The following is a 26,882-nucleotide window of genomic DNA, read 5'->3' on the forward strand; positions in this document are numbered from 1 at the left end:
GGTCCAAGCCAGAAAACCTGTGACTAGAAAGATTTACCATAAAATATGGAAAAGATATATCTGTTGGTGTGAATCCAAGGGATTCTCCTGGAGTAAGATTAAAATTCCTAAGATCCTCTCCTTTCTCCAAGAAGGTTTGGATAAGGGATTGTCAGCGAGTTCTCTAAAAGGACAGATTTCTGCTTTATCTGTCTTGTTACACAAACGACTGGCAGCTGTGCCAGATGTACAAGCTTTGGTCAGAATCAAGCCTGTTTACAGACCCTTGACTCCTCCTTGGAGTCTAAATTTAGTTCTTTCAGTTCTTCAGGGGGTTCCGTTTGAACCCTTACATTCCATCAAGTTGCTATCTTGGAAAGTTCTGTTTTTGGTTGCTATTTCTTCTGCTAGAAGAGTTTCTGAATTATCTGCTTTGCAGTGTGATCCACCCTATCTGGTGTTCCATTCGGATAAAGTTGTTTTGCGTACCAAGCCTGGTTTTCTTCCAAAGTTTGTTTCCAACAAGAATATTAACCAGGAAATAGTTGTTCCTTCTCTGTGTCCAAATCCAGTTTCAAAGAAGGAACGTTTGTTGCACAATTTAGATGTAGTCCATGCTTTAAAGTTCTATTTAGAAGCAACAAAGGATTTTAGACAAACCTCATCCTTGTTTTGTCGAGGAGAGGACAAAAAGCTACTGCTACCTCTCTTTCTTTCTGGCTGAAAAGCATTATCCGATTGACTTATGAGACTGCCGGACGGCAGCCTCCTGAACGAATCACAGCTCACTCCACTAGGGCTGTGGCTTCCACATGGGCCTTCAAGAACGAGGCTTCTGTTGATCAGATATGTAAGGCAGCGACTTGGTCTTCTCTGCACACTTTTGCCAAATTTTACAAATTTTATACTTTTGCTTCTTCGGAGGCTGTTTTTGGGAGAAAGGTTTTGCAAGCCGTGGTGCCTTCTGTTTAGGTAACCTGATTTGCTCCCTCCCTTCATCCGTGTCCTAAAGCTTTGGTATTGGTTCCCACAAGTAATGGATGACGCCGTGGACCGGACACACCAATGTTGGAGAAAACAGAATTTATGCTTACCTGATAAATTACTTTCTCCAACGGTGTGTCCGGTCCACGGCCCGCCCTGGTTTTTTAATCGGGTTTGAAAAATTTCTTTCTCTATATACTACAGTCACCACGGCACCCTATAGTTTCTCCTTTTTTCTCCTAACCGTCGGTTGAATAACTGGGGGGCGGAGCCTGAGGAGGGGCTATATGGACAGCTTTTGCTGTGCTCTTTGCCATTTCCTGTTGGGGAAGAGAATATTCCCACAAGTAATGGATGACGCCGTGGACCGGACACACCGTTGGAGAAAGTAATTTATCGGGTAAGCATAAATTCTGTTTTTTGTTTTTTTTTTGTTTTTGTTTTTTTTTTGTAGACAACCCAAAGTATTGATCTAGGCCCATTTTGATATATTTCATGCTACCATTTCAACGCCAAATGCCATTAAAATAAAAAATAAAAAATTCAACTTTTCACAAACTTTTTAGGTTTCTCACTAAAATTATTTACAAACGGCTTGTGCAACCATGGCACAAATGGTTGTAAATTCTTTACTGGAATCCCCTTTGTTGAGAAATAGCAGACATATATATTGCTTTGGCATTGCTTTTTGGTATTTAGAAGGCCGCTAATTGCCGCTGCGCACCACACTTATTATTCCCAGCAGTGAAGGGGTTAATTGAGTATATTGTAAGGTTAATTTTAGCTTTAGTGTATAAATTACACTCCCACCTGACACTTCCCACCCCCTGGTCCCTCCCTGATCCCTCTCAAACTGCTCTCTTCCCTCCCCCACCCCCCCAATGGTCACACCCATCTTAAATACTGGCAGGAAGTCTGTCAGTATAAAAATATATATATTTTATTGGGAAAAAAAGCCTTATTTCTTTTCTGTAGTGTAGGATCCCCCTCACCAAACAGCTCTGTAAACCTCTACCTATTACCTGCCCTCTTAGGTACTGGCAGCTGTCTACCAGTACCCAGTTTGCAGTAATTTATATTTAATTTTTTTATTAAAAAAGAAAAAAAACAATATACTTTTTTTTTTTTTTTTTTTTTTTTTCTGTAGTGTAGCTGCCCCCTCTCCCTCCTTTCCTCTTACTGCCGCTCTACGTATTTTTTTCTGTAGCACAGCGGTCCCACCTGCCCCCCCCCTCCAGCGATGGGCCGCACACCTGCCTCCCTCCAAACCCTCCCACGCCACCAACGATCGGCACCATAGCTGCCCGAAGCAGAGATGGCCACAGAGTACATTAATTAAATCTATCAATATCTGTTTAATTTACAGAAATTGTAGTTTATTAACACTGATGAGCCCTTGTTTTATTGACAGTTAGGATCCTACCACTCCTTAATTAACTTAAGCTGGCACACATGAGCTCCATGGCAGCATTTGCCCATAGACATACTTGTCAACTGTTTACAAGCCGTTTTTGTTGTAGAAAAATAATTGTCCCTGCATCTAGCTATAAAGCTGACAACAATAATACTAACTCTTTGCGCTCTTATGACGTTCTATGCTGTCCTAACCGCACTGAGCTTTAAAGCCCTTAGGACGGCATAAAACGTCATAGCCGTTTGGCTGTACTAAAGCCACAGGCGCTTCCTGAATGGGATCGTGCGCTGGAGGGCGTGCACTCCCCCCTGACATGATCCCATAATTGAAATCACTAGATCGCATAAACGATCTTGTGACTTCAATTTTTTACTTATTTGTTTACATTGGAACTTTGTTCCGATGTAGACAAATAAGTCCGAACAGGAAGGGGTTAATACTTATTTTAATATAGTAAACTGAGGGAAAAAAGCCACAATTTCATTTGACTTAAATTGCTGTGTAAATAAAAGATCTAAAAAGATTGAGCCACTGGTTACCTGCACACTCACACATAACATGAAGAATTTACATTTTTAACCTCTTTTTAATTTTGTGTGGTAACTTGGCACTTGTTGTTCGTTGAGCCTTGTACTACACACTGCTTGGGTAGGTTAGTGCTAGAATTTGTTTTACATCTAACATTATTATTATTATTATTATTATTATTATTATTTTACTTGTAATGGGAATCAACTTTCTGTATTAAACAGAATGCTTTTCTATAAAAAATATTTTGCTGCTGACCTTTCATACTGTTTGAAGACCTTTGTTCGGTGTGTTCTGCAATACTACATTAATCTGCAGTCCAAGGGTACAGTGTAATGTGTCCGAGGCCTGTATTGCACAACTTCCTCTGGATACTCTGGTTTTAAAGCATTTGTGTGTTTTGCTGAGTCATATTGCTTGGCTTGGTCATATCCATAACTTTAAAGATTATATTTATAGCATGCCAAAATGTAAATACCTGTTTATATGCTTGTATGCTTTGACTTTTTTTAAAAATTTAAAATTCTTCAGTACTCCATGACGTGATTTTTTTTTTTTTTTTTTTTTTTTTTTTTTTGTCCCCTGCTGTCATTTTAAAACGGTTGTTTTTTATTTACTGGGCTCAATGAACCCAGGGTCACATTTTTATAACCAGCTTCTTCTTTTTTATGAAATACAAGTCAAGATTCATTGCTACATTAAATGGTGGTATGGTTATAGTATGCATGTAAGTCTTCTTTTATTGTAACAGAATAAAGGTTGTTGGAAGGCAATGCACGGAGGTTCAGTATCAAACTCTGTTGTGGTATTTACAATTCTTTACAGTTCTTTTAATTGTTTAATTGAGATTTGTATCTCAAAAGCTTATTTTGTGTCACTCAGACCACTGCTAATTTTCAAAACAAGTACGTTGTTTGAATGGTTCTTTAAAATATTATTACAAAATAAATGTTTAGTTGATATGTAGACAAAATTACAGCAGAAACTGTAATGTGGTTTTTATGATGCTCTTTAAGACCCTGAGAAACTAGATTGTTACCTTTAAAACGTAAAGTACATAGAAGTATGATCAGAAAATACTGAACATTTTCTTGAAAAACAAAAATATCTGCAGTGCACGGATAAAAAAATCTTGCAATATTTATTAGAGCATAAAACAAAAAATGCATAAATAAAATACCCCTTGCAAGAGGAAAAAGATGGCCTGACGCCTCTCAGCTCACGCCTTACTCAGCATTTTCTTATCACACTATTGTTTACATATAGCTTTGTGATTGGATGGTTTACAGCAGAGCTTTCCAAACTTTTTATGTTGGTGACACACTTTTTAGACCTACATCATTTCGCGACACAGTAATTCAGTTGTACTAGCAAAAAGGAGGTTAAACTAACTTGTTTTAAGAGATACGGACACGTACATAAATTATATAATAATGAAATGTATTTACAAGTAACAGTATGTATGTGCAAGAATTAAAAAAAACTTTAATAACACCAATAGCTATTTGATATTTTAATGGGATGTATGAGGTTGATGGGATGAACACAATTTCTGAATATTTGGTGGAATATTAGATAAAGACACTCGCATTTCATCATCAAGCATTTCTTAAGCTTCCACTTCCTATCCATAAATCAAGAGCAGGAGCAGCAATGCACTACTGGGAGCTAGTTCAAAAAAAACCCTCTGACTTCAGCTCAGCATTTAAGCTGCCGCCCAAAGAACTCTGTGAGTTCGATTGACTACTGCCCGCGCTGCAAACACACTGCTCTCCCACTCACTGACTACACATGCAGTCACGAGCCGATTAAGGAGACTGCACATGCAGTCACGAGCCAATGTGCCGCCAATGGGAATAGTTTCAGTTCCCACTGAGCTGCGCCAATAGGTTAAGATGATCTGTGTCCCACTAGGTATCAATCACGTGTCAACCATGTGATATGCATAGCAGGCAGGCGGAAAGTCAGAAACCAAAAAAAATAAAAATAAATTTGTGCTGAAGCAGGGACACACCTACACACTGCTGCCGACACACTAGTGTGTCCCGACACACAGTTTGGAAAGCACTGGTTTACAGGGATATGAAACTATAACATTTTCTTTTGTGATTCAGACAGCTTACTATTTTTAAAAAATGTTTTCAATTTAATTGAATGATTGCAGTTGCTTTGTTTCTATGGTATTCTTTGTTGAAGAGAGAGGTGTCTAGAGCACTACATGGCAGGAAATAGTGCTGAAATCTAGGGGTCTTGCAAATGTGTAACATTCTAGCAAAACTACTGTCATATAGTGGTCCAGACACATGCATGCTCCTGAGCTAACCTCCCTTCTTTTCAACAAACGGCACAGAGGATGAAGAAAATGTCTTTAATAATACATTCTCTATCTAATATCAATATTTTGGGTTTCATGCCTCTTTAAAGGGACAGTATACATCAAAACAAATATTGGCTATTTAGATGTAGATAGTTTGCCATATACATGCATTGACTATTTCGCTGCTAAAAATGAGAAAGTTGCAGAACTATTTTCAGGATATTTCAAAGTGTTTATTATGTTCATATTCAAATGTAGTCAAAGCACTGCACGTTTTTCTCATTTTTACCAGCTTTAGCAGTAAAATAGCCAATACATTGTGATACTTCATCTACATCTAAAGCTTTATTTAAAAAGCCAGTATTTGTTTTGGTGTGCACTGTTCCTATAAATAAAGCTCCAGATAAGTAATGCACTTTGGCTGCAGAATTGAACAAGGACCGATGAGTCAATTACTAGCAGCACATGAGCATAATTGCCAGACCCTTGCTCTCTGTCATGAATGCACCTAGAATTAAAGGGACAGTCTAGTCAAAATTAAACTTAAATGATTCAGATAGGGCATGCAATTTTAAACAACTTTCAAATTTGCTTTTATTATTATTATTATTATTATTATTATTATTATTATTATTATTATTATTATTATTTATTTGTATAGTGCCGCCAAATTCCATAGCACTGGGTACAATGATAGGGGTATACAATGGCAAAGATTTTTTATAAAATACAAAGCATAACAAAACTAAACTTTGTTCTCTTAGTATTCTTTGTTGAAATCTAAACCTAGGTAGGTTCATATGCAAATTTCTAAAGACAGCACTGATTGGCTAAAATGCTATGGCATAAGATTGCTTTTTAAAATGCAAGCATGTGTAATTCTGTATCATTGTACATACATTTTTGTTTTGTTTGGGTTTTTTTTGGAACTACAATAAATTTAGCCAGCAAGCGCTACCCAGGTGCTGAAACAAAAATGGGCCAGCTCCTAAGCTTACATTCCTGCTTTTCAAATAAAACATGTTTGATGCCTCAGCTGAAAGTGTGTAATCCCTGTTTCCTATACCTATTTTGGTAGTAAGTTGGGGGTGGTTTAACCTAAACCAATTGTTTCAAATGGCATGATAAGACTTGTGATCCTCTTGCTGGCAGCTATGTCTCCATCATCCCAATGTGTATTGGGGGGGGGCGGACATTTTTTTTATTTATTCCAACTGAGGTTCGTTAAGCTTTGATAAACCACTTGTAAGATAAATTAATAATTCAAGATAAATAATAGTATTTAGCTTTATTGTAATTGATATTAGTGTATGTAGTTGTCATGCAGCCCAACTCCTTAATCAGCTAGTTATTATTTTATTTGAACTTTGTAGGTTGCTTTGAGGAAGTGAAGTCTTAAGATGTAAATGTGTGTCAAAAAGATATATGGATTTTGCGCTAGTGGTTATTATACGCTCCTTTCACTATTAGAAGTTTCCTCTATGCTTCTCAGGGGAAATTGTAAGAAGAATAGTTTATAGGAAAGGGTGCTCTAAATAGAGCTAATGTAAATGTGTCACATGTTCCATATGGTTTTCTCACTCTGTTTCGCTGTTGTAGATATAATGCATATAAATTTAGTGCTGTGCTGCTTTCTCCCTTGCAGTATATAGAGCAACTTTTGACACCATAGCTTGTTTGTGTTTACTATTCCAGCTCCCAAATTGTATTACATCACACCCTCTACTTGCAGACCATGGGCCCATTTATTAAACTTTCAAAAACTAGAAGTGATCCTTAGCAAAAATGTCAGCATCACTTTGAATTCCCCAAATAAGTATGTTGCAGAAAATGTATTTAGCAATTTAAGCTGGGTGTATTCATGTCAATTCAGACATAAGAGATCGATGACTGATACATTTTGTTCTTTGGTGCCTAGAGAATGTTGGCTAACTCATACCAGCAACCACAATATTGGACACAGATTGAAAAGTGCCAGTGGCTATAAAATGCAATGCAGCCATTAATTTTAATATACCCGGAATGGCCCTTGCTTTGAAGGTCACCGGTTGTAAATAGTCCTGAATCTAAGTAAAAATCATCATAATTGTTGATAGTCTCAAATCTCTAATATTTCACCGTCTGTAAGAGCTTCCAGACCACAACGGGGCTAAAATAGTCTCTGGACCATTTTGTGCTGTCTTTGACAGATAACATTTTCCCTCTGATGTAGGACAAGAGGTTGTCTTTGGTGTCTTCTATGTAAAAGGGTTGCTGCCACTATAAATACCAATACTTCCATGCTCCAAGTAACGGCAATAGCGAACATTTCTCTAGGGTGCCTTATACTACAGACTAGAGCTGCGCATCTTCACTTGTCTCGCGATTTGATTACGATTATCACCGTAACGATTCTATTCTGCACTATTCTGCCCATTTTTAAAATTTTTCAGAAAAAAAAATTCAAGCAGTCAAAATATTGAAATAAACTCTTTTTTTTTTATTTATAAAAAAAGGACACTCTTCCTGTGGCAAAGTCTGAACACAGCAGACAACAACAGTTTATAGAACAGGAAATACTAAATGGCAATTGTTGTATTGGTTTTGAAACAATATTATGGCATCAAACTGTAGTTACAGAGTAGTGTAAAAACTAGTGCAGTGCTCGCAGTGTACTTCTTCAATAAAAGAAAATATTTAAATGTATATTATATATATATAGTACTATACACTTGTAAAGAAACATGAACAACAAATAAATGTCTAACCTATCTATGTTGGTTTTAATGTAATGTCTTTACTTACTTACTTAGTAATAATAATATAATAATAGACATTAAATTAAAACCAAAATAGATAGGTTAAGCTTAAGTTACCACCATAATACCTTATTTCTTATTTGTGTGAAAATTGTCCTCCTCAGAAAACAAAACATAAATCCCTTATATACAGTACAAAATTACAGGTGCACTCCACTGTGCCTTCATGACTCTCAATTTGTGACAAACATCACGTGAATCTGGAACACAACACACAGCACAGAGTGTGCACACAACACACACGTGACATATACAATTAGTTTACACAGTTACAGTAGTACTAGAGACATTTTAAAACAAGTAGCATTGAACTGAACTACTATAACTACAGTTGTTTCTTGATGATTATATTATCTTTATGGGATCACAAATATAATTAGTTATTAGTTACTGTTAAAGCAGTACTACACACAACTGAACAGTGACTGAGTCTGTCACTGAACAGTACACACAGTCACAGTCACACACAAACAAACAATACATAAAAAAGCCCACAGACATCAAGGAGTAAATCATGGTGAAGAAAGGGTGGCACGTGACGCCACTCACCTGAGGTGTGTGTGCTTTATTTTTGTATTGTGCTGTTTGTGTGTGTGTGCTGTGTACTGTCCAATAAAGATTTACTCAAGGCTTTTCCTTCCCCTACTAATAGTGGTTTGGCTTCAGTGGTCTCACTCTCTGCACACTCATAGACAGACACTAGACAGTGGGACACACACAAACAAAAACATTCAAAGGCACCACAGCCAGTCAGCCACAGTCACACTCGCACTCATAGACAGACACACATACAAACAAAAACATTCAAAGGCAGTTAAGGCACTCAGTCTCACACACACTCACTCATAGATACATACAAACAACATTCAAACTGGCACTCACTCACAGTCACACTCACACACTCATAAAGACAGTTAGAAAATACACATCACACATTGTTATTGTTAACTGGTTGGTTATATTAGGTTAACCCCTACAGATCTGCCTGGGAGTGGGATGGCATTTGGGATCATAAACAAAACATATGATATCTTTCTTAAAGGGTCTATTTAAAATAGACAATTTTTAGTGTGAATAATCCCTTATGCAATATGCACTCACTGCATTGCAAACAATACAGGTGTGCTGTAAACAATAGCACAACATCTACAAAACAGAGCACTTTCTGATTGGCAAACATCACACAGTAACTAGAAGTAGTAATAGACATTATACAACAAGTAGCATTGAACTACTAGATTAACTAACTTTGATTATCTTTATGGGATCACAAATATATTGTTACACAACACACACACAGTCACACACAGTCAAACAATACCAAAAAAACACACATCATAAAAAGAGTGAATCATGGTGAAGAAGGGTGACACGCACACATGAGGTGTGTGCAGTTGTGTGTTTTGTTTGTGTGTGTGACTGTGACAGTGAGTGACGTGGTCGGTCGTGTCGTGTACTAGTATATTTTGTGATCCAACAAAGATTTACTCAAGGTTTTAAGCTTCATTTTTCAAAAAGCTATAAGCTATAACATTAACAAATATAAAATAACTTAACAATACTGCACTGGGCAGTGGGGCACACAGCACTTTCTTCTGGATGTGCCAAAAAACATTAAATATTAATATAAACCTGAATCACTACTCAAAATTATGGAATATGTAGGTTTTTCTGTAAGATCACTAGTTGATCCACATGCTCTGGTTTGAGGGTGCTTCTTTTTGTCGTTACCACATCTCCTGCAGTGGAGAAAACCCGCTCTGCAGACACGCTTGTACCTGGGATATACAAGTATCGCTTTGACAAATGAGAGAGGAGGGGAAATATGACCTCATGTACATGCCACCAGTTCAAAGGGTCTTCAGTGAGCGGCAGAGATGGGGCTTTACAATATTTCTCTATTTCCTCTTCAGCCTTGGCATAGGGGGTCTTGGGTTCTATTGTACCTTCAGTGTCAGTGAAAGACTGTCCCAGCAAAGTCATGAGCAGCGATGTGGACTTTCTTTTGGGAGGAGAAGGGTTATCCTCCTCGATGGGTGATTCTTCTTCCAGAGTTTCTTTTCCCTCAGGCAGTGGCACTTCATCCACGTTTGTCCTCCTAGATGTAACTGTACTAGTACACTCAATCTGTGTTTGAACAAAAGAATAGAAAAAATAGCATTCATTATTACCTCTAGCAGCCAGCCAGCTAATGCTATGTGTGTGCTCAGAGAGACAGTAATGCATAAATAAATGCATGCAACAGCTCACATCTATTAGGAGTGGACGGAGGAGGAGGAAAGTTGACTGACTGTGGCGTTTTCGAACTGTCTTATATAAATAAACCTTGTACTCCTTAAAGGACCAGTAAACATAGCAGATTTGCAGAATCAACAAATGCAAGATAACAAGACAATACAATAGCATTTACTCTGAATTTTAAATGAGTAGTAGATTCTTTTCTAACACATTTTAAAGTTATGTATATTTCCACTCCCCCTGTACCATGTGATAGCAATCAGCCAATCACAAATGCATATACGTATAGTCTGAGTTCTTGCACATGCTCAGTAGGAGCTGGTGACAAAAAAAGTGTAAATATAAAAGACTGTGCACAGTTTTTTTAATGGAAGTAAATTGGAAAGTTGTTTAAAATTACATGCTGTATCTGAATCATGAAAAAAATAATAAAACCTGAGTGTCCCTTTAAACTAGCTACTAAGCAAGCTACTGCTAGCTAAGCCTATTTTGTATGTTTTATGTTTGTTTTTAATTTATACATTTTTCAAGAAACCTGATGCAATTAAAATTGCCTCCAAGGATACAGCCTCCTCAGTCACTCCTCTGTATATCTCCAATCTCTCCTCCTCTGTAAGAATAAAAGGCAGTCCCTTAAAACGAGGATCCAGGGCAGAGGCTGTATAAAGTATCTTCTTCTCTGCCTCACTGCTGTACCTCTTCAGGAGATCTGTTTCAATGGCATTCTTGATATCATGGGTGTGTCTCCCATGGTGTCTGTCATGTTCTGGAGCAGTTATGCATTTAGAGGGGCAATGAGAGAAACAGTTGGATTGCGCTCTTCTGACATCAGTGTGGTTGCATCTTTCATTGGCTTTAATGCACTCACAGCATCCTCTGCGTTTGACACATCTGTTTCGTTGAGAGTGCAGAGATCTGACTCACTTTTTCTGACTTCTGGAGACAACAATGTGGCACAGATTGCAGGTTGCTGTTCTAAGAACCTCTCGACCATGTCATATGAGCTGTTCCACCTTGTCACATCAGTTATCAGCTTATGATTCTTCAGGCCAAGACATTTCTGTTTTTCTTTCAGACAGTGGTTTGCTGTAGTGCTGCAGTGAAAAAATGTGATATTCGTGGCACTCTGCCTAAAAGCCTGGAGAGCGTGGCCACTTTCAGCGCCCGCTGGGATGCGAGATTCAGTGTATGGGCGAAGCATTTTACATGAGGGAATTTTCCAACTTGAGCAGCAACAATCATGTTCGAAGCATTGTCGGTCACAAGCACTACAGATTTATCGGACAGCTGCCATTCTTCCACGACACAAGACAGTAGCTCCGCCAGATGAGAACCCGTGTGAGACTCATAAACTGCTCTCGTTTGCAGCACATGCGACAAGATCTGCCAGTCCTTGCTAACGTAATGTGCAGTTACTGTTACATAAGACTCAGGGGCGTATTAAGGCATAGGCCAACGAGGCCGGTGCCTAGGGCAGCAGATTTTTAAGGGGCAGCAGAATTTTGAGTCCCTAGGGCCACTCTACTGAACTCAGGGCCGGGTGGCTAAATCAACCAGGGCCCGGCTATTGCTATCCTATGGGATTGTATGTGGGTGCGCATGACGTGGTGACAGTTGAGCTCACTTGCGCAGCCTGGCCTGGACTGAGAGGGAATGCGGCATTCTTCCTGGCTCCACCGCGTGATTGAGACTCATACAGACTACACAGTGCAGTGTGCACTACACCGTGACCACTGTGAAACAGCATATGCCTTTCTCCCTTCAATACATCTTCATTAGGCATTAAAATACTTAAACGGATTAGTCACTAAATACGTGTACATTTACTGTTTGTCTATCTGTCATACATGCAAAGATTAAGTATTTATTGCTGAATCTATACAACTATGTGACTTAAAACACAACTGAAAATATGTTGTATGCATTTAATACATTCAGAAACAATACAAGTATATACTTTATTCTGATTGTATCATGTGACTTTATCCCCTAGGATACAATTCCTAAACCTATCATAACTACTGTTGTATTTTTTAAGTACTTTTAAAGGTCAGTTTGTATATTCATTACATATTTATCCAAGCAGATATTTTGCTTAAAGGGACACTCAGGTCAAATTAAATTTTCATGATTCAGATACAGCATATCATTTTAAAGAACTTTCCAATTTACTTCCATTAAAAAAAATGTGCACAATCTTTTATATTTATACTTTTTGAGTCACCAGCTCCTACTGAGCATGTGCAAGAATTCACTGACTATACGTATATGCATTTGTGATTGGATGATTGCTATCACATGGTACAGGGGGAGTGGAAATAGACATAACTTTGAAATTTGTTAAAAAAAATCTACTACTTATTTGAAATTCAGAGTAAATGCTATTGCATTGTCTTGTTATCTTGTATTTGTTGATTATGCAAATCTACTGTGTTGACTGGTCCTTTAAATAACTGTCAATCACCAAAGAAGATGTTTAAGGTTAAACAACTACCTACTGACAAACTATCATACAGTGAAGGATATTTTTTTCTAATATAAACACTTTAATCATCTGACTTGCAAAATAATGTCTTAATATATATATATATAATGTGTGTGACCAGAGTGAATGCAAGCCCTGGTGAACATCTACTTAAAAAGGCATTTTTTTTATTTTTTTTTTACACCCTGCCCCAAAAATATTATGTCTAAAAAAAAAAAAAAAAAAAGGCCTTAAACCTGGGGTGGGGGGGGGGCAGCAGAATTTTGAGTGCCTAGGGCAGCACAAAACTTAAATATGCCCCTGATAAGACTCCTTCGTGACTGAAGTCCATGAATCACACGTTATTGCGACTCGACTGGCTTGGCTCATTGATGCAAATACCTGAGCTTTTGTTTCGTGGTAGAGTGCAGGTATAACATTTTCTGTAAAGTGATTGCGTGACGGGATCTTATAACGTGGCTCTAGCGTCTTCAACAGGTTGCGAAACCCAAGGTTTTCCACAACAGAGTAAGGCCGTAGGTCCTTCGCTATGAAAGTTGCCACAGCTTTGGTTATTCTCTTCCCTTTTTCAGAGTTGGGCGGCAAAGTTGACAGCATTGCATCAATTCTTGGCTGATGAGCTTCAGCTAGTCTTATTTCCTTGGCAGTGGCACTGGCGGCAGGTGTTAGCATCTCAGAGTGAAAACGGCTAACGTGATTTCTCAAGTTAGTAGTATTCCCTATGTATTTAATTTTTGTGTGACAGGCTTTACAAACCACGTGTGTCTTGTCCAATTCGTGCTTTCCAGTATGTTCATAAAATCCAAAATGTGCCCAGATGCTTGCTTTTAAAATGCTAGGTGCATTTTTTATCTCTCTATCTTTTGTCTCCCTCTGTCATTTTAGCATGACATGTACATATGTGACGGATGATGTTGTCAACGTCGAACTCTGTCAGTGTTAAAAAAAAAAAAAAAAACCCACAAAAAAAAACATTGTTGTCAAAATGTCAAGCTGCAAATGTAAAATCAACAAGTACTAGTAACTTCAACTACTTGCCATTTTGCCAACATTTGAAAACAAATTGCATTGCAGGGGACATCACTTACTGTAATATATTACACACTTAAAGGTGCAATGAAACCCAAACATTTACTTTCATGATTCAGATAGAAAATACAATTTTAAATAAACAACATAACTAACTTCGATTTAATTTTCTTCATACTTCTCAGATATTGTTTGTTGATGAAATAGCAATGCATTGCACACATTAGTGCACGACACAAGGAGGAGGCGATGCATTTCAACAAAGGATAAGCAAATTATATAATAGGCAAAGTTGTTTAAAATTGCATGCACTTTCTTGAATCACAAATTGGGTTTTATGGCCTTTAGTTTAGTATGTTTAAAAATGCAGCTTTTAGCCTTGTTATAAATAAAACAGGGATTGGGTTCGGAACTTCGGATTGGCATCTTTTAAGAGAGCACTCAGCACATGCATTTGCAATTGCATTGCATAATTGCATATATAAAATGTATTATATTAAATACTATTATATATAATATAAGTGTATATTATTTTCAATATTTGCAGACCAGGCATCCATGTGAAAAACATCTAGATTATTGATTGTATTGTAGAGGGGCCGCAGACCATCCATGTGAAAAAACATGTAGATAGATTAGATAATATAGTATTTAATTATTATAATAAATTTTATATATGCAATTCAATTATGCAGCAGCCTGAGCCTCAGTCAGTAGTAACATAACGTTAAGTATTGATAATTAATAATTTAATTGTACCCCTTATTGTGCTCTTTCAGTAAGTAGGCAATGGCATTGGCAAAATGTACGACGTTTTGGTTAACTAAGCTATAAGTTATTAGTTTCTCACCATAGGTCTCCTCCTCTGTCTCCCACAAAATAAAAATGAGCCCACCGTGTAACAGTGAGTCTTGCTCCTACTGCGTAACTTCGGCACTTCCAGAGACCGCGCATGGAGCGCCCGTGTTGCTTTATGACGTCAAAACGCTGTACCGCGCACTTTCTGTTACTTGTCCTGGAGGCGGGGTCACGTGGGTAACGTGAATCGATTCTCGCGCCTCACTGCATCGATGCAGAATCGTTTCATGCCGCATCGCGATGCATGGTCAAAACGATTATTTTTGACAGCCCTACTACAGACACTCTTGTTTCCTATGGAGTTTGCGACAAGACAAGACAAGTCCAAATATACATTTGCTATCAGGGAGTATTCTTAGATGCAAAATATAGACAAAACAGTGTGATAACTTTAGAACTTTATTGGATTTGGCTATTTACAGGTGCAAAATAGCTAAATTCAATCAGGCTTGAATTTACATCGTTATTCAATTTGAGGGCACAATCATGCTGTTTTGAGTAGGGTCCATATTTTGATAATTTGGCAAGATTACAAACGTATTTTGATGTGAAGACACTGATTGCTAGTTGAAGTTTTGATAAATGAAGTCCATGAGAGAGATTTTCTCTCTCTTTCTCCCTTACTTTCCTGGCTGCTCCTGTGTGATTCACACTAAGGACATTTCTGCATTATCATGTTCCTGAAGACTAATTCTTGTTGTTGGTTGCTTATTAAAGGAACAGTCTTGTCAAAATTAAACTTTCATGATTCAGATAGGGCATACGATTTTAAACAACTTTCCAATTGACTTTTATCATTAAATTTGCTTTGTTCCCTTGGTGGTATTTTTGAAAAGCTAAACCTAGTTAGGCTCAAACTGACTTCTAACCCGTTGAAAACCGCCTCTTAGCTCAGAGCATTTTGAAAGTTTTTAACAGTTGGGCAGTACTAGTTCATGTGTGTCATATAGATAACATTGTGCTCACTCCCGTGGAGTTATTTAGGAGTCTGCACTGTCTACAATACATGTCTGTCAAAAGCACTGAGATAAGGGGGCAGTCTTGCAGAGGCTTAGATACAAGCTAATCACAAAGGTAAAACATATATTTATATAACTGTGTTGGTTATACAAACCAGAGGGATGGTTAATAAAGGGATTATCTATATTTTTAAACAATAAAAAAATCTGGTGTAGACTGTCCCTTTAAGTTTCCTTGTGTATTTTTTTTCTTAAGGATATGGTTTGTTTTAAAAGGTTTAAAAATAACTGCTTTACAAGCAGTAAAAACTGGCACCCAAGTTATATAGCAACCAGACTTCTCTTAAGGGAGGCACATCACATCACACCTATATGCATGCAAATATACCACCAGATAACAATATGGCAAAAAAAGAAAAGAAACAGAACTCCCCTCTCACAGTCTCTCCTAGGACCGCCATTCAGAAATGCTTGATAGAAGAGATGCAAAGCCACTTGGTAACACTATGGAGGAGAATCCATAATAGTGTAGTATGCAATATCCAAAATGAATACTAAAGCAAAATACTTGGAGGAAGTCAGATTCTAAATGCCAGCAGATTTATAACGTTAAAACCAGATCACAGCTGCAATGTAGTACAAATTTATTTAGCTCAGCTCAATGCGTATTTTTCTTTAGTATTTATTTTGGGTATTGAAAACTACACTATTGTGGATTTTCCTTCATAATATTAAGAGGCTTTGATCACCAGCTTAATGTAGTTAATACATGGGGTATAGCGGTCCAAATAAGTCCCTGTCTCCTAAAGACAGGATGTATAGATTATCTTGTCCCAGGTAAATGAGGATCTCATGCCAAGATTTCACCCATCTGTGAATTTTGAACAATATAAATTTTTAAAATGTATCTTATATTTTTATGGTTGAGTGTTTTAGGAAGGTGAATGTTACAGAAGCATTAGTTATTTTGTTGTGAAGAGCTTATTTCCCAGCAGCAATGCCTGAACCAGCAAGCCAGCGCCTAAGAAGGGCTCCAAGAAAACCGTAACAAGTATCATTTCATAAAGAGTTAACTCTTTTTTTTCAGCTTTTAGAAACTATTGCCTAAATACACATTTTTGCTGGCCTCAGCTCTAAGTTTAGGGATAACCAATCCCATTGTCTAATCACCTCTGGAGCCAGACTGCTAATTGATAAGATGAACTTGTAAACTTGTTATCTTAAGTACTGTAATCCTATTGTGGCCTGTCAAAGGACAGTGCTCTCTATCTAAATGTGTGATGGGGGATTTTGTGCTTCCCCCCCCCCTCTCCCCCTGGGAGTGCCCTGTGTGCATGTAACCTTAATAAAAAGCAGGCTGGGCATCCCAGTGCTGAGTTCTTGTTTGACCCTCAATCGCAGCGTTGACTCGTTTTTGTGGGCAGAAGGGTATCCTAGCTGTACTACAGCTAAGGGAGATTATTCTATATTTGCGAGACTCATATAGAATACTATGGAAAGCAGCTTCTCCCCTCTTTAGCAATAGGGATCCAGGCTACTAAGCGGTCCATCTCTCAGCGAGACTAAGGGTAACCGTAACATTTGGAGGCAGCGGCGGGATTTTCCTGGATTTCCTAGGAGAGGTACAGAACGGATGGAGAGCGCTTACGAAAAATTGAAGCGTACAACCCTAAAGGATTTACTTGAAAGCAGAGGGGGGTACGCCAGCAACCGGCCGAGGAGAGAGCTGATCGCAGAATTGAACGAACTGGATCAGAGCTTCACAATGGCGGAAACACCGACCACGATTAGTGACGAAAAAAACCAGGATTGTTCGGGAAAGGCTCTCATTATACGGGCCGAACCCCTCCATGGAATTGGTACAGCAGTTGATGGCGGAGGCGGACGAGGATATACGAGAGACTCGAGCCCACGAACTCAACCTAGCGAACGCACACCGCAATGCTGTAGCCCCGCAGGTAATCATGCCTGTCGAAAATGCTGGGAGGCCCAAGATACCCTATACGGCATTTCGACCCTTTCTAGAGAGCGAGACAGGGATTGATGAATATTTGGCGGACTTCGAAAGGCAATGTGCCCTGCACCAGATTCCCAACAGAGAGTGGCCCACGATATTGTCTGGGAAACTATCCGGGCGAGCCCTGGAAGCCTTTCGTACTCTGGGTGCTAAGGAAGTGACACAGTATGAGCTAGTTAAGGAGACACTGTTGCGACGGTACGCTGTAACTCCGGACACGTATCGCCGACAGTTTCGGGGCACGGAAAAGAAGCCTAACGATACCCATATGGAATGGGCGCACCGAATGCGGAGAGCGGCAAATCACTGGCTGAGCGGAAGTAAAGCGGTGACTGGGGAGGAAATTTTACAATTGTTTCTCTTAGAACATTTTTATAATGGCATGGAACAGCAAGGGAAGGAATGGCTGCGAGACAGGCGGCCTTCTACCTTAGAAGAAGCAGCCAAATTGGCCGATGAACATTATGACTCCCGTCTTCACGAACCCATGAACTACCGAGCTCCAGCACGGGTCAAACCCAGAGAGGTTTACCGTGCACCCCCTCGTGCTGAATTCCGAGCCCCGGTGCCCACAGGGCCCGTCCGACACTCAGGACCACCCAATAACAGCTCTGAGCGTCACAGACCGACTTGCCACCGATGCAAGCAACCAGGGCATTTCATGGCTAGCTGCCCCCTTAATACGCACCAGACACCCAGGAATTACAATTACCCCTCTGGGTCCTATTTTCCGGCCCGGGCCCTCTGTGTTAACCAAGAGGCCCCTATGGAGGGATATGTGGGGCCGCTTCACGAGGCAGACCCTGTATATGCTGCCTCAGATAACCGCCAGCACCATCGGCAGAGGGTATGGCTCGAGGGGCGATCTACCGAGGGATTGCGAGACACAGGGGCTACTATCACGCTGGTACAGAGTCATTTGGTGCCAGAGCACAAGCGATCCGGACAGACTGTGGCCGTTAGAGTGGCGGGGGGGGATGTGTACAAAATTCCAACAGCTAAAGTGCATCTTGATTGGGGAGCGGGAAAGGGGGCTGTGAACGTGGGCCTAATGGATAATTTACCTGCCGAAGTACTACTGGGCAACGATTTGGGCCCCATGACTTCTGCCTATGCTCCAGTATGCAACAACGAGGCGGACCCAGTGACTACACGGGCCCAAGCCCGGACGGAGCGAGAGCTCTCACCAGTGCGGGAGACACAGGTAAGACCTACCCCGACCTTGCCTGACAGGTTAGGCCCCATACCCTGGGACACCCCAGATGCTTTCGAGGCAGAGTCTAAGAGTGACCCGACCTTACAAAAGTACCGGGAACGAGCAGAGACCGGAGGGGGCGGGGCAGATAACGAAACATTCTTATGGGAAAAAGGGAAACTATACCGCTGGACAGAGAAAAGGGGACAGCGTAGGCGACAGCTGGTAGTGCCCCACAAATACCGTCAAGAAATCCTCAAAATAGGCCACGACATCCCCTTAGCAGGCCACCTAGCCGTTACCCGTACCCTACACCGCATTACTCACACGTTCTTTTGGCCAGGGGTGCACGCTGACGTTAGAACTTACTGTAACACCTGCGATGTGTGTCAACGAGTAGGAAGGCGAGGCGATCACCCTAAAGCCCAGCTAGTAAATATGCCCATTGTAGAGGAACCCTTCAGCCGGGTTGCTATTGACCTAGTGGGACCACTGGCTACCCCTAGTCCCTCCGGTAAGCGTTACATTCTTACCGTAGTGGACTACGCTACCAGGTACCCAGAGGCTGTCGCCCTATCCAACATACAAGCGGATACGGTAGCGAATGCACTAGTACAGGTGTTCTCCCGGGTAGGATTTCCAAAAGAAATCCTATCCGACCGAGGCACCCAATTTACGGCTGAATTAACCCAACAACTCTGGCAGGTTTGCAAAATTAAGTCCCTCCTGAGCTCCCCATACCACCCCCAGACGAACGGGCTGTGTGAGAGGTTCAATGGGACCCTCAAGCAAATGCTCAAGACGTTCACTCAGGAATACCGAGACTGGGAACGCTTCCTGCCGCACCTCCTATTTGCTTATCGGGAGGTGCCCCAGGAAACGACAGGGTTCTCTCCCTTCGAGTTGCTCTACGGAAGAAAGGTACGGGGACCCCTAAACCTGATCCAGGAGCACTGGGAGGGAGAGATGGAGGCTGACGGTGTCCCCATTGTGCCATACGTGCTGGAACTCAGCCGTGCGGGCTAATCTCCAGTTGGCCCAGAGAAGACAGAAAGTATGGTACGATCGGGGGGCCCGAAAGAGAATCTTCACCATAGGACAAAAGGTGTTAGTACTTAAGCCGGTGAAGACAGACAAATTGCAGGCGTCCTGGCAGGGTCCCTACCAGATCGTAGAGAAAAGGGGAGACACCACTTATGTGATAGCTAGCTGCCATGACAACAATCTTAGAAAGACATTCCATGTAAACATGCTCAAGGAATATTTTGAGCGACCAGAGAACGTGACGGCCGTATGTTGTTCCCCTCAGGAAGACCCCGACAGTTTACCCATTCCAGACCTATTAGAAAAGAGTCTCCCCACAGGTATAGTGGCGCAGGTTCAGATAGGGGACCGACTTAGCCCCACTGAAAGGGAGCAGCTCAACCAACTCCTCCAGTCCAAACACCTCACCTTCTCCCCGAAGCCAGGGTACACTACTTTAACCACCCACCAGGTAGATACTCCGGGACAAGCTCCCTTGCGCCAGGCTCCGTACCGAATCCCCGAAGCAGTTAGGACAGGAATGAAGAAGGAGATCGATGAGATGCTCCAGCTCAGGGTAATTGAGCCCTCCGATAGTCCATGGGCCTCCCCAGTTGTCTTGGTGCCCAAGAAAGATGGGACCACCCGGTTCTGTGTAGACTATCGGAGGCTCAATGAAAATACCGTGACGGACGCTTACCCTATGCCCAGGGTAGACGAGCTACTCGATCGTATAGCCAGGGGAAATTACCTGACCACTATTGACCTCTGCAAAGGTTACTGGCAGATTCCCCTGGCCCCGGAGGCTATCCCCAAGTCGGCATTCGTCACCCCATTCGGCTTATATCAGTTTAGGGTAATGCCGTTTGGGATGAAGAATGCCCCAGCTACATTCCAGCGCTTGGTGGATAGGCTCCTGGATGGCTTCCAGAGTTTTGCTTGCGCCTACCTGGACGACATAGCGATCCACAGTGAGTCCTGGGAGGACCACTTAGCTCATGTGGGAATGGTTCTGGATCAGATCCGGGCTGCTGGCCTGACTCTGAAGCCAGAAAAATGCCACTTTGGGATGGCCGAGGTACAGTACCTGGGTCACCGGGTGGGGTGTGGAAAGCAGCGACCAGAGCCGGCCAAAATAGAAGCTGTCGCCAATTGGCCCACCCCCATCACTAAGACTCAGGTCCTAGCCTTCCTGGGCACGGCAGGGTACTATAGACGGTTCGTACCAGACTACAGCACACTTGCCAAACCCCTGACTGACTTGACCAAGAAGAACTTACCTCGACAGGTCCTGTGGTCTCCCCACTGTGAAACGGCTTTCCAGGCTCTCAAAAATGCTCTAATTAACGCTCCTGTCTTGGCGGCCCCAGCCCTTAACAAACGTTTTATCGTCCATACAGACGCTTCCATGTTCGGGCTGGGAGCTGTCCTCAGCCAAGTAGGCGAAGATGGAGGGGAGCATCCAGTTGCCTACATCAGCCGGAAGCTCCTGCCCCGCGAAGTCAGCTATGCAGCGGTCGAAAAGGAGTGTTTGGCTTTGGTGTGGGCATTAAAGAAATGGACTCCCTATTTATATGGTCAGGAGTTCACTCTGGTCACCGACCATAACCCGTTGGTGTGGCTGAACCGGGTCTCTGGAGATAACGGCAGGCTATTACGTTGGAGCTTATCGTTGCAACCCTTCAATTTCACCATTACTTACAGACCTGGGAAACAGAATGGCAACGCCGACGGGTTGTCCAGACAAACAGACCTCAGCCCCGCATAACCAGCGGTCTGGACAGCCTTAGTCTGCCCCGAAAAGGGGTCAGACCGTGTCTGCCAGAGTGTTCCACAGAAAGGGAGCACTGTTACAGAAGCATTAGTTATTTTGTTGTGAAGAGCTTATTTCCCAGCAGCAATGCCTGAACCAGCAAGCCAGCGCCTAAGAAGGGCTCCAAGAAAACCGTAACAAGTATCATTTCATAAAGAGTTAACTCTTTTTTTTCAGCTTTTAGAAACTATTGCCTAAATACACATTTTTGCTGGCCTCAGCTCTAAGTTTAGGGATAACCAATCCCATTGTCTAATCACCTCTGGAGCCAGACTGCTAATTGATAAGATGAACTTGTAAACTTGTTATCTTAAGTACTGTAATCCTATTGTGGCCTGTCAAAGGACAGTGCTCTCTATCTAAATGTGTGATGGGGGATTTTGTGCTTCCCCCCCCTCTCCCCCTGGGAGTGCCCTGTGTGCATGTAACCTTAATAAAAAGCAGGCTGGGCATCCCAGTGCTGAATTCTTGTTTGACCCTCAATCGCAGCGTTGACTCGTTTTTGTGGGCAGAAGGGTATCCTAGCTGTACTACAGCTAAGGGAGATTATTCTATATTTGCGAGACTCATATAGAATACTATGGAAAGCAGCTTCTCCCCTCTTTAGCAATAGGGATCCAGGCTACTAAGCGGTCCATCTCTCAGCGAGACTAAGGGTAACCGTAACAGTGAACTAATGCTAAAGGGACATAATCGTCAAAAGATTAGTAGAAGCACCACTCGGGACCAGCAGAGCACCGGTTGTCCTGAGCATAAACCACTGCTGATCCAATCGGCAGCACTAGATGCTCAACTCGGCTTTGTAACTAGTGCTGCTGTATTTCTACTCTGTGTATAACCCGTTTGCAGGGTCAATAGTCTTAAAATGACATGTTCTAACAAATTAGAGCTATTCATTTTTCGACTATTATGACCCTTAAATGTGGATCCATCAAATGTGTTTGTAATTAATACAATTCTTTTTCCATTTCATGTTTGTTTTTTATTGTATCTGGGTATTTCTGCAAGCCAAAGTAACTTTGCCTGCTGGGAAAAAAATAACAAGCAAAAAGAAAAACATGTTTTGTGTAGGTACCTCATTGATGATAAAGCACTGGAATGTAAATGCATTGTGTAACTGCCTTAAAACAGGTTCAGTACAAGGATGTCAAATAGCTCAGCAACAAAGTTGTTAAACAGTTTCCCAATTATCGAACAATAAGCGTGATTGCCCTGAATTAGCTCATTCCACTGTTCCTCCCTTTCTGTATGGCAATCTGGTTAAAGTTTGGGCAGTCCCATGTTTCATAAAGGTCCTACTGTAGTCCATCCCTTGACCATCTAGTCCTGGGTTACATTTTTAAAATGTTGGTTGTTTATTTGTTTATTTGTGGGACATTAAATTAGCTTGTACACATGTCTACTAATCCATGTGTATGCTCTATATTGATCATTTGAAGTATGATTTTAAACTCTACTATGTTATAGGGAATATTTTATTTATTAGTTATTTAGAAATATTATGTAGTAATATCATTCTGTCTGGAAAGCATTATACATGAACAAGTCTTATGTTCAAATACCTTTTTGTCTTTGTTGTCTTAGCATCCTGGCGGTGAGGAAGTTTTACGGGAGCAAGCTGGAGGAGATGCTACAGAGACCTTTGAAGACATTGGTCATTCCACAGATGCCAGAAACATGTCTAAAGATTTTGTCATAGGAGAACTTCATCCGGTATGTTATAAATACTTTAATTTGTCCCATTAACATTTTCAAGTTAATCAGTTTGAATTGGCACTTCATAAAAAGGTATTTTATAGGATTTCAAGGCATATTGCCATGGCATTCCGGAATCTTTTTAAAAGCTTTCAATGTTAAATCTATGCCCCACATACGTCCCACTCCTTATTTTTTCAAAAAATCACTAACAGAGTAGTTTATGCAATAAAAGGGCCCTAATTCATTGGTGGAGACTTTAATTTGCGCTTAACTCCTAACATAGACACCCCTAATGGCACATTTCACCTCTCTAAACACTCGATTAAATCTGTATGGAAGGCCCTCCTTACTATCCCTATCTTTGATATATGGCGTACTCTACATCCTACTAAAAGAGACTACACTTTTTTTTGTTCTCCACTTATAAAAGGTATTCCAGATTAGACAACCTATTTACGGATCACACAGGGTTAGCACTGCTATCAAAATCCCATATCTCATACAGCTTGGTCAGACCACTCCTCAGTTTCCTGCACTAGCAAATGGCCCTCAGCACCTGCATATATATATATTTGGAGATTAGATGACTCCTTATTATTAGACTCACAGATCACTAATCCTATTCAAACTAACCTCCAAGAATTTTCTCCAACATAGGTGTGTCCGGTCCACGGCGTCATCCTTACTTGTGGGATATTCTCTTCCCCAACAGGAAATGGCAAAGAGCCCAGCAAAGCTGGTCACATGATCCCTCCTAGGCTCCGCCTTCCCCAGTCATTCTCTTTGCCGTTGCACAGGCAACATCTCCACGGAGATGGCTCAGAGTTTTTTGGTGTTTAAATGTAGTTTTTATTCTTCAATCAAGAGTTTGTTATTTTAAAATAGTGCTGGTATGTACTATTTACTCTGAAACAGAAAAGAGATGAAGATTTCTGTTTGTAAGAGGAAAATGATTTTAGCAACCGTTACTAAAATCGATGGCTGTTTCCACACAGGACTGTTGAGAGGAATTAACTTCAGTTGGGGGAAACAGTGAGCAGACTTTGGCTGCTTGAGGTATGACACATTTCTAACAAGACTTGGTAATGCTGGAAGCTGTCATTTTCCCTATGGGATCCGGTAAGCCATTTTCTTAATTTTCAATATAAGAATACAAGGGCTTCTCAAGGGCTTTAAAGACTGGTAGACATTTTTCTGGGCCAAAACGATTACTATATAAGCATGTTTAATGGTTTATAACTTAGGAGAGTTATTTTAATCTTGGCAAATTGTTAAAAAAACGGACAGGCACTGTATTGGACACCTTTTTCACTGGGGGCCTTTTCTAGTCATAGGCAGAGCCTCATTTTCGCGCCACTAATGCGCAGTTGTTTTTGAGAAGCAAGGCATGCAGATGCATGTGTGAGGAGCTCAGATCCACTGAAAAAGCTTATTGAAGGCGTCATTTGGTATCGTATTCCCCTCTGGGCTTGGTTGGGTCTCAGCAAAGCAGATACCAGGGACTGTATAGGGGTTAAATGTAAAAACGGCTCCGGTTATTTTAAGAGTTATAGCTTTCAAATTTGGTGTGCAATACTTTTAAGGCTTTATGACACTGTGGTGAAATTTTGGTGATTTTTGAACATTTCCTTCATACTTTTGCGTATATTCAGTAAAAAAGTGTGTTCAGTTTAAAATTTAAAGAGACAGTAACGGTTTTATTTTAAAACGTTTTTTGTGCTTTGTTACCAAGTTTATGCCTATTAACATGTCTGAACTATCAGATAGACGATGTTCTGTATGTTCGGAAGCCAAGGTTCCTATCCATTTAAATATATGTGATAAATGTGACAAACAAAGTAGGGACAATGATACCACTGATAATAATGTTGCCCAAAACGATTCCTTAAGTGAGGGGAGTAAGCATGGTACTGCATCCTCCCCTTCTATGTCTACACCAGTCTTGCCCACTCAGGAGGCCCCTAGTACATCTAGTGCGCCAATCCTCCTTACTATGCAACAATTAACGGCTGTAATGGATAATTCTATTAAAAACATTTTAGCCAAAATGCCCACTTATCAGCGAAAGCGCGACTGCTCTGTTTTAGATACTGAAGAGCATGAGGACGCTGATGATAATGGTTCTGACATGCCCTTACACCAGTCTGAAGGGGCTAGGGAGGTTTTGTCTGAGGGAGAAATTTCAGATTCAGGAAGAATTTCTCAACAAGCTGAACCTGATGTTATTACATTTAAATTTAAATTGGAACATCTCCGCGCTCTGCTTAAGGAGGTGTTATCTACTCTGGATGATTGTGACAATTTGGTCATTCCAGAGAAATTATGTAAAATGAACAGGTTCCTAGAGGTCCCGGTGCCCCCCGAAGCTTTTCCTATACCCAAGCGGGTGGCGGACATTGTAAATAAAGAATGGGTAAGGCCCGGCATACCTTTTGTCCCTCCCCCTATATTTAAGAAATTATTTCCTATGGTCGACCCCAGGAAGGACTTATGGCAGACAGTCCCCAAGGTCGAGGGGGCGGTTTCTACTCTAAACAAACGCACCACTATCCCTATAGAAGATAGTTGTGCTTTTAAAGATCCTATGGACAAAAAATTAGAGGGTTTGCTTAAAAAGATGTTTGTTCAGCAAGGTTACCTTCTACAACCAATTTCATGCATTGTTCCTGTCACTACAGCAGCGTGTTTCTGGTTCGAGGAACTAGAAAAGTCGCTCAATCAAGCATCCTCTTATGAGGAGGTTATGGGCAGAGTTCAAGCACTTAAGTTGGCTAACTCTTTTACCTTAGACACCACTTTGCAATTAGCTAGATTAGCAGCGAAAAATTCAGGGTTTGCTATTGTGGCGCGCAGAGCGCTTTGGCTAAAGTCTTGTTCAGCGGATGCGTCCTCCAAGAACAAATTGCTTAACATACCTTTCAAGGGGAAAACGCTGTTTGGCCCTGACTTGAAAGAGATTATTTCAGATATCACTGGGGGTAAGGGCCACGCCCTTCCTCAGGATAGGTCTTTTTAAGGCTAAAAATAAACCAAATTTTCGTCCCTTTCGCAGAAACGGACCAGCCTCAAGTTCTACATCCTCTAAGCAAGAGGGTAATACTTCTCAAACCAAGCCAGCCTGGAGGCCAATGCAAGGCTGGAACAAAGGTAAGCAGGCCAAGAAACCTGCCACTACTACCAAGACAGCATGAGATGTTGGCCCCCGATCCGGGACCGGATCTGGTGGGGGGCAGACTTTCTCTCTTCGCTCAGGCTTGGGCAAGAGATGTTCTGGATCCTTGGGCGCTAGAAATAGTCTCCCAAGGTTATCTTCTGGAATTCAAGGAGCTACCCCCAAGGGGAAGGTTCCACAGGTCTCAATTGTCTTCAGACCACATAAAAAGACAGGCATTCTTACATTGTGTAGAAGATCTGTTAAAAATGGGAGTGATTCATCCTGTTCCATTAGGAGAACAAGGGATGGGATTCTACTCCAATCTGTTCATAGTTCCCAAAAAAAGAGGGAACATTCAGACCAATCTTAGATCTCAAGATCCTAAACAAATTT

At 41.0% G+C, this 26,882-nt stretch overlaps 1 protein-coding gene across 1 annotated transcript in view; it reads left to right on the forward strand.

The window, feature by feature from the left end:
* The window catches only part of LOC128660820 (cytochrome b5), a 130,060-nt gene that overhangs the window by 45,131 nt on the left and 58,047 nt on the right, over positions 1–26,882 (forward strand). The window contains exon 2 of the mRNA XM_053714865.1: positions 23,222–23,350. Within this exon, the coding sequence (XP_053570840.1) occupies positions 23,222–23,350 (129 nt within the window). The remainder of the gene's footprint in view (positions 1–23,221; positions 23,351–26,882) is intronic.

The sequence above is a fragment of the Bombina bombina genome, chromosome 5 (assembly GCF_027579735.1).
Source record: "Bombina bombina isolate aBomBom1 chromosome 5, aBomBom1.pri, whole genome shotgun sequence".
NCBI lineage: Eukaryota > Metazoa > Chordata > Amphibia > Anura > Bombinatoridae > Bombina > Bombina bombina.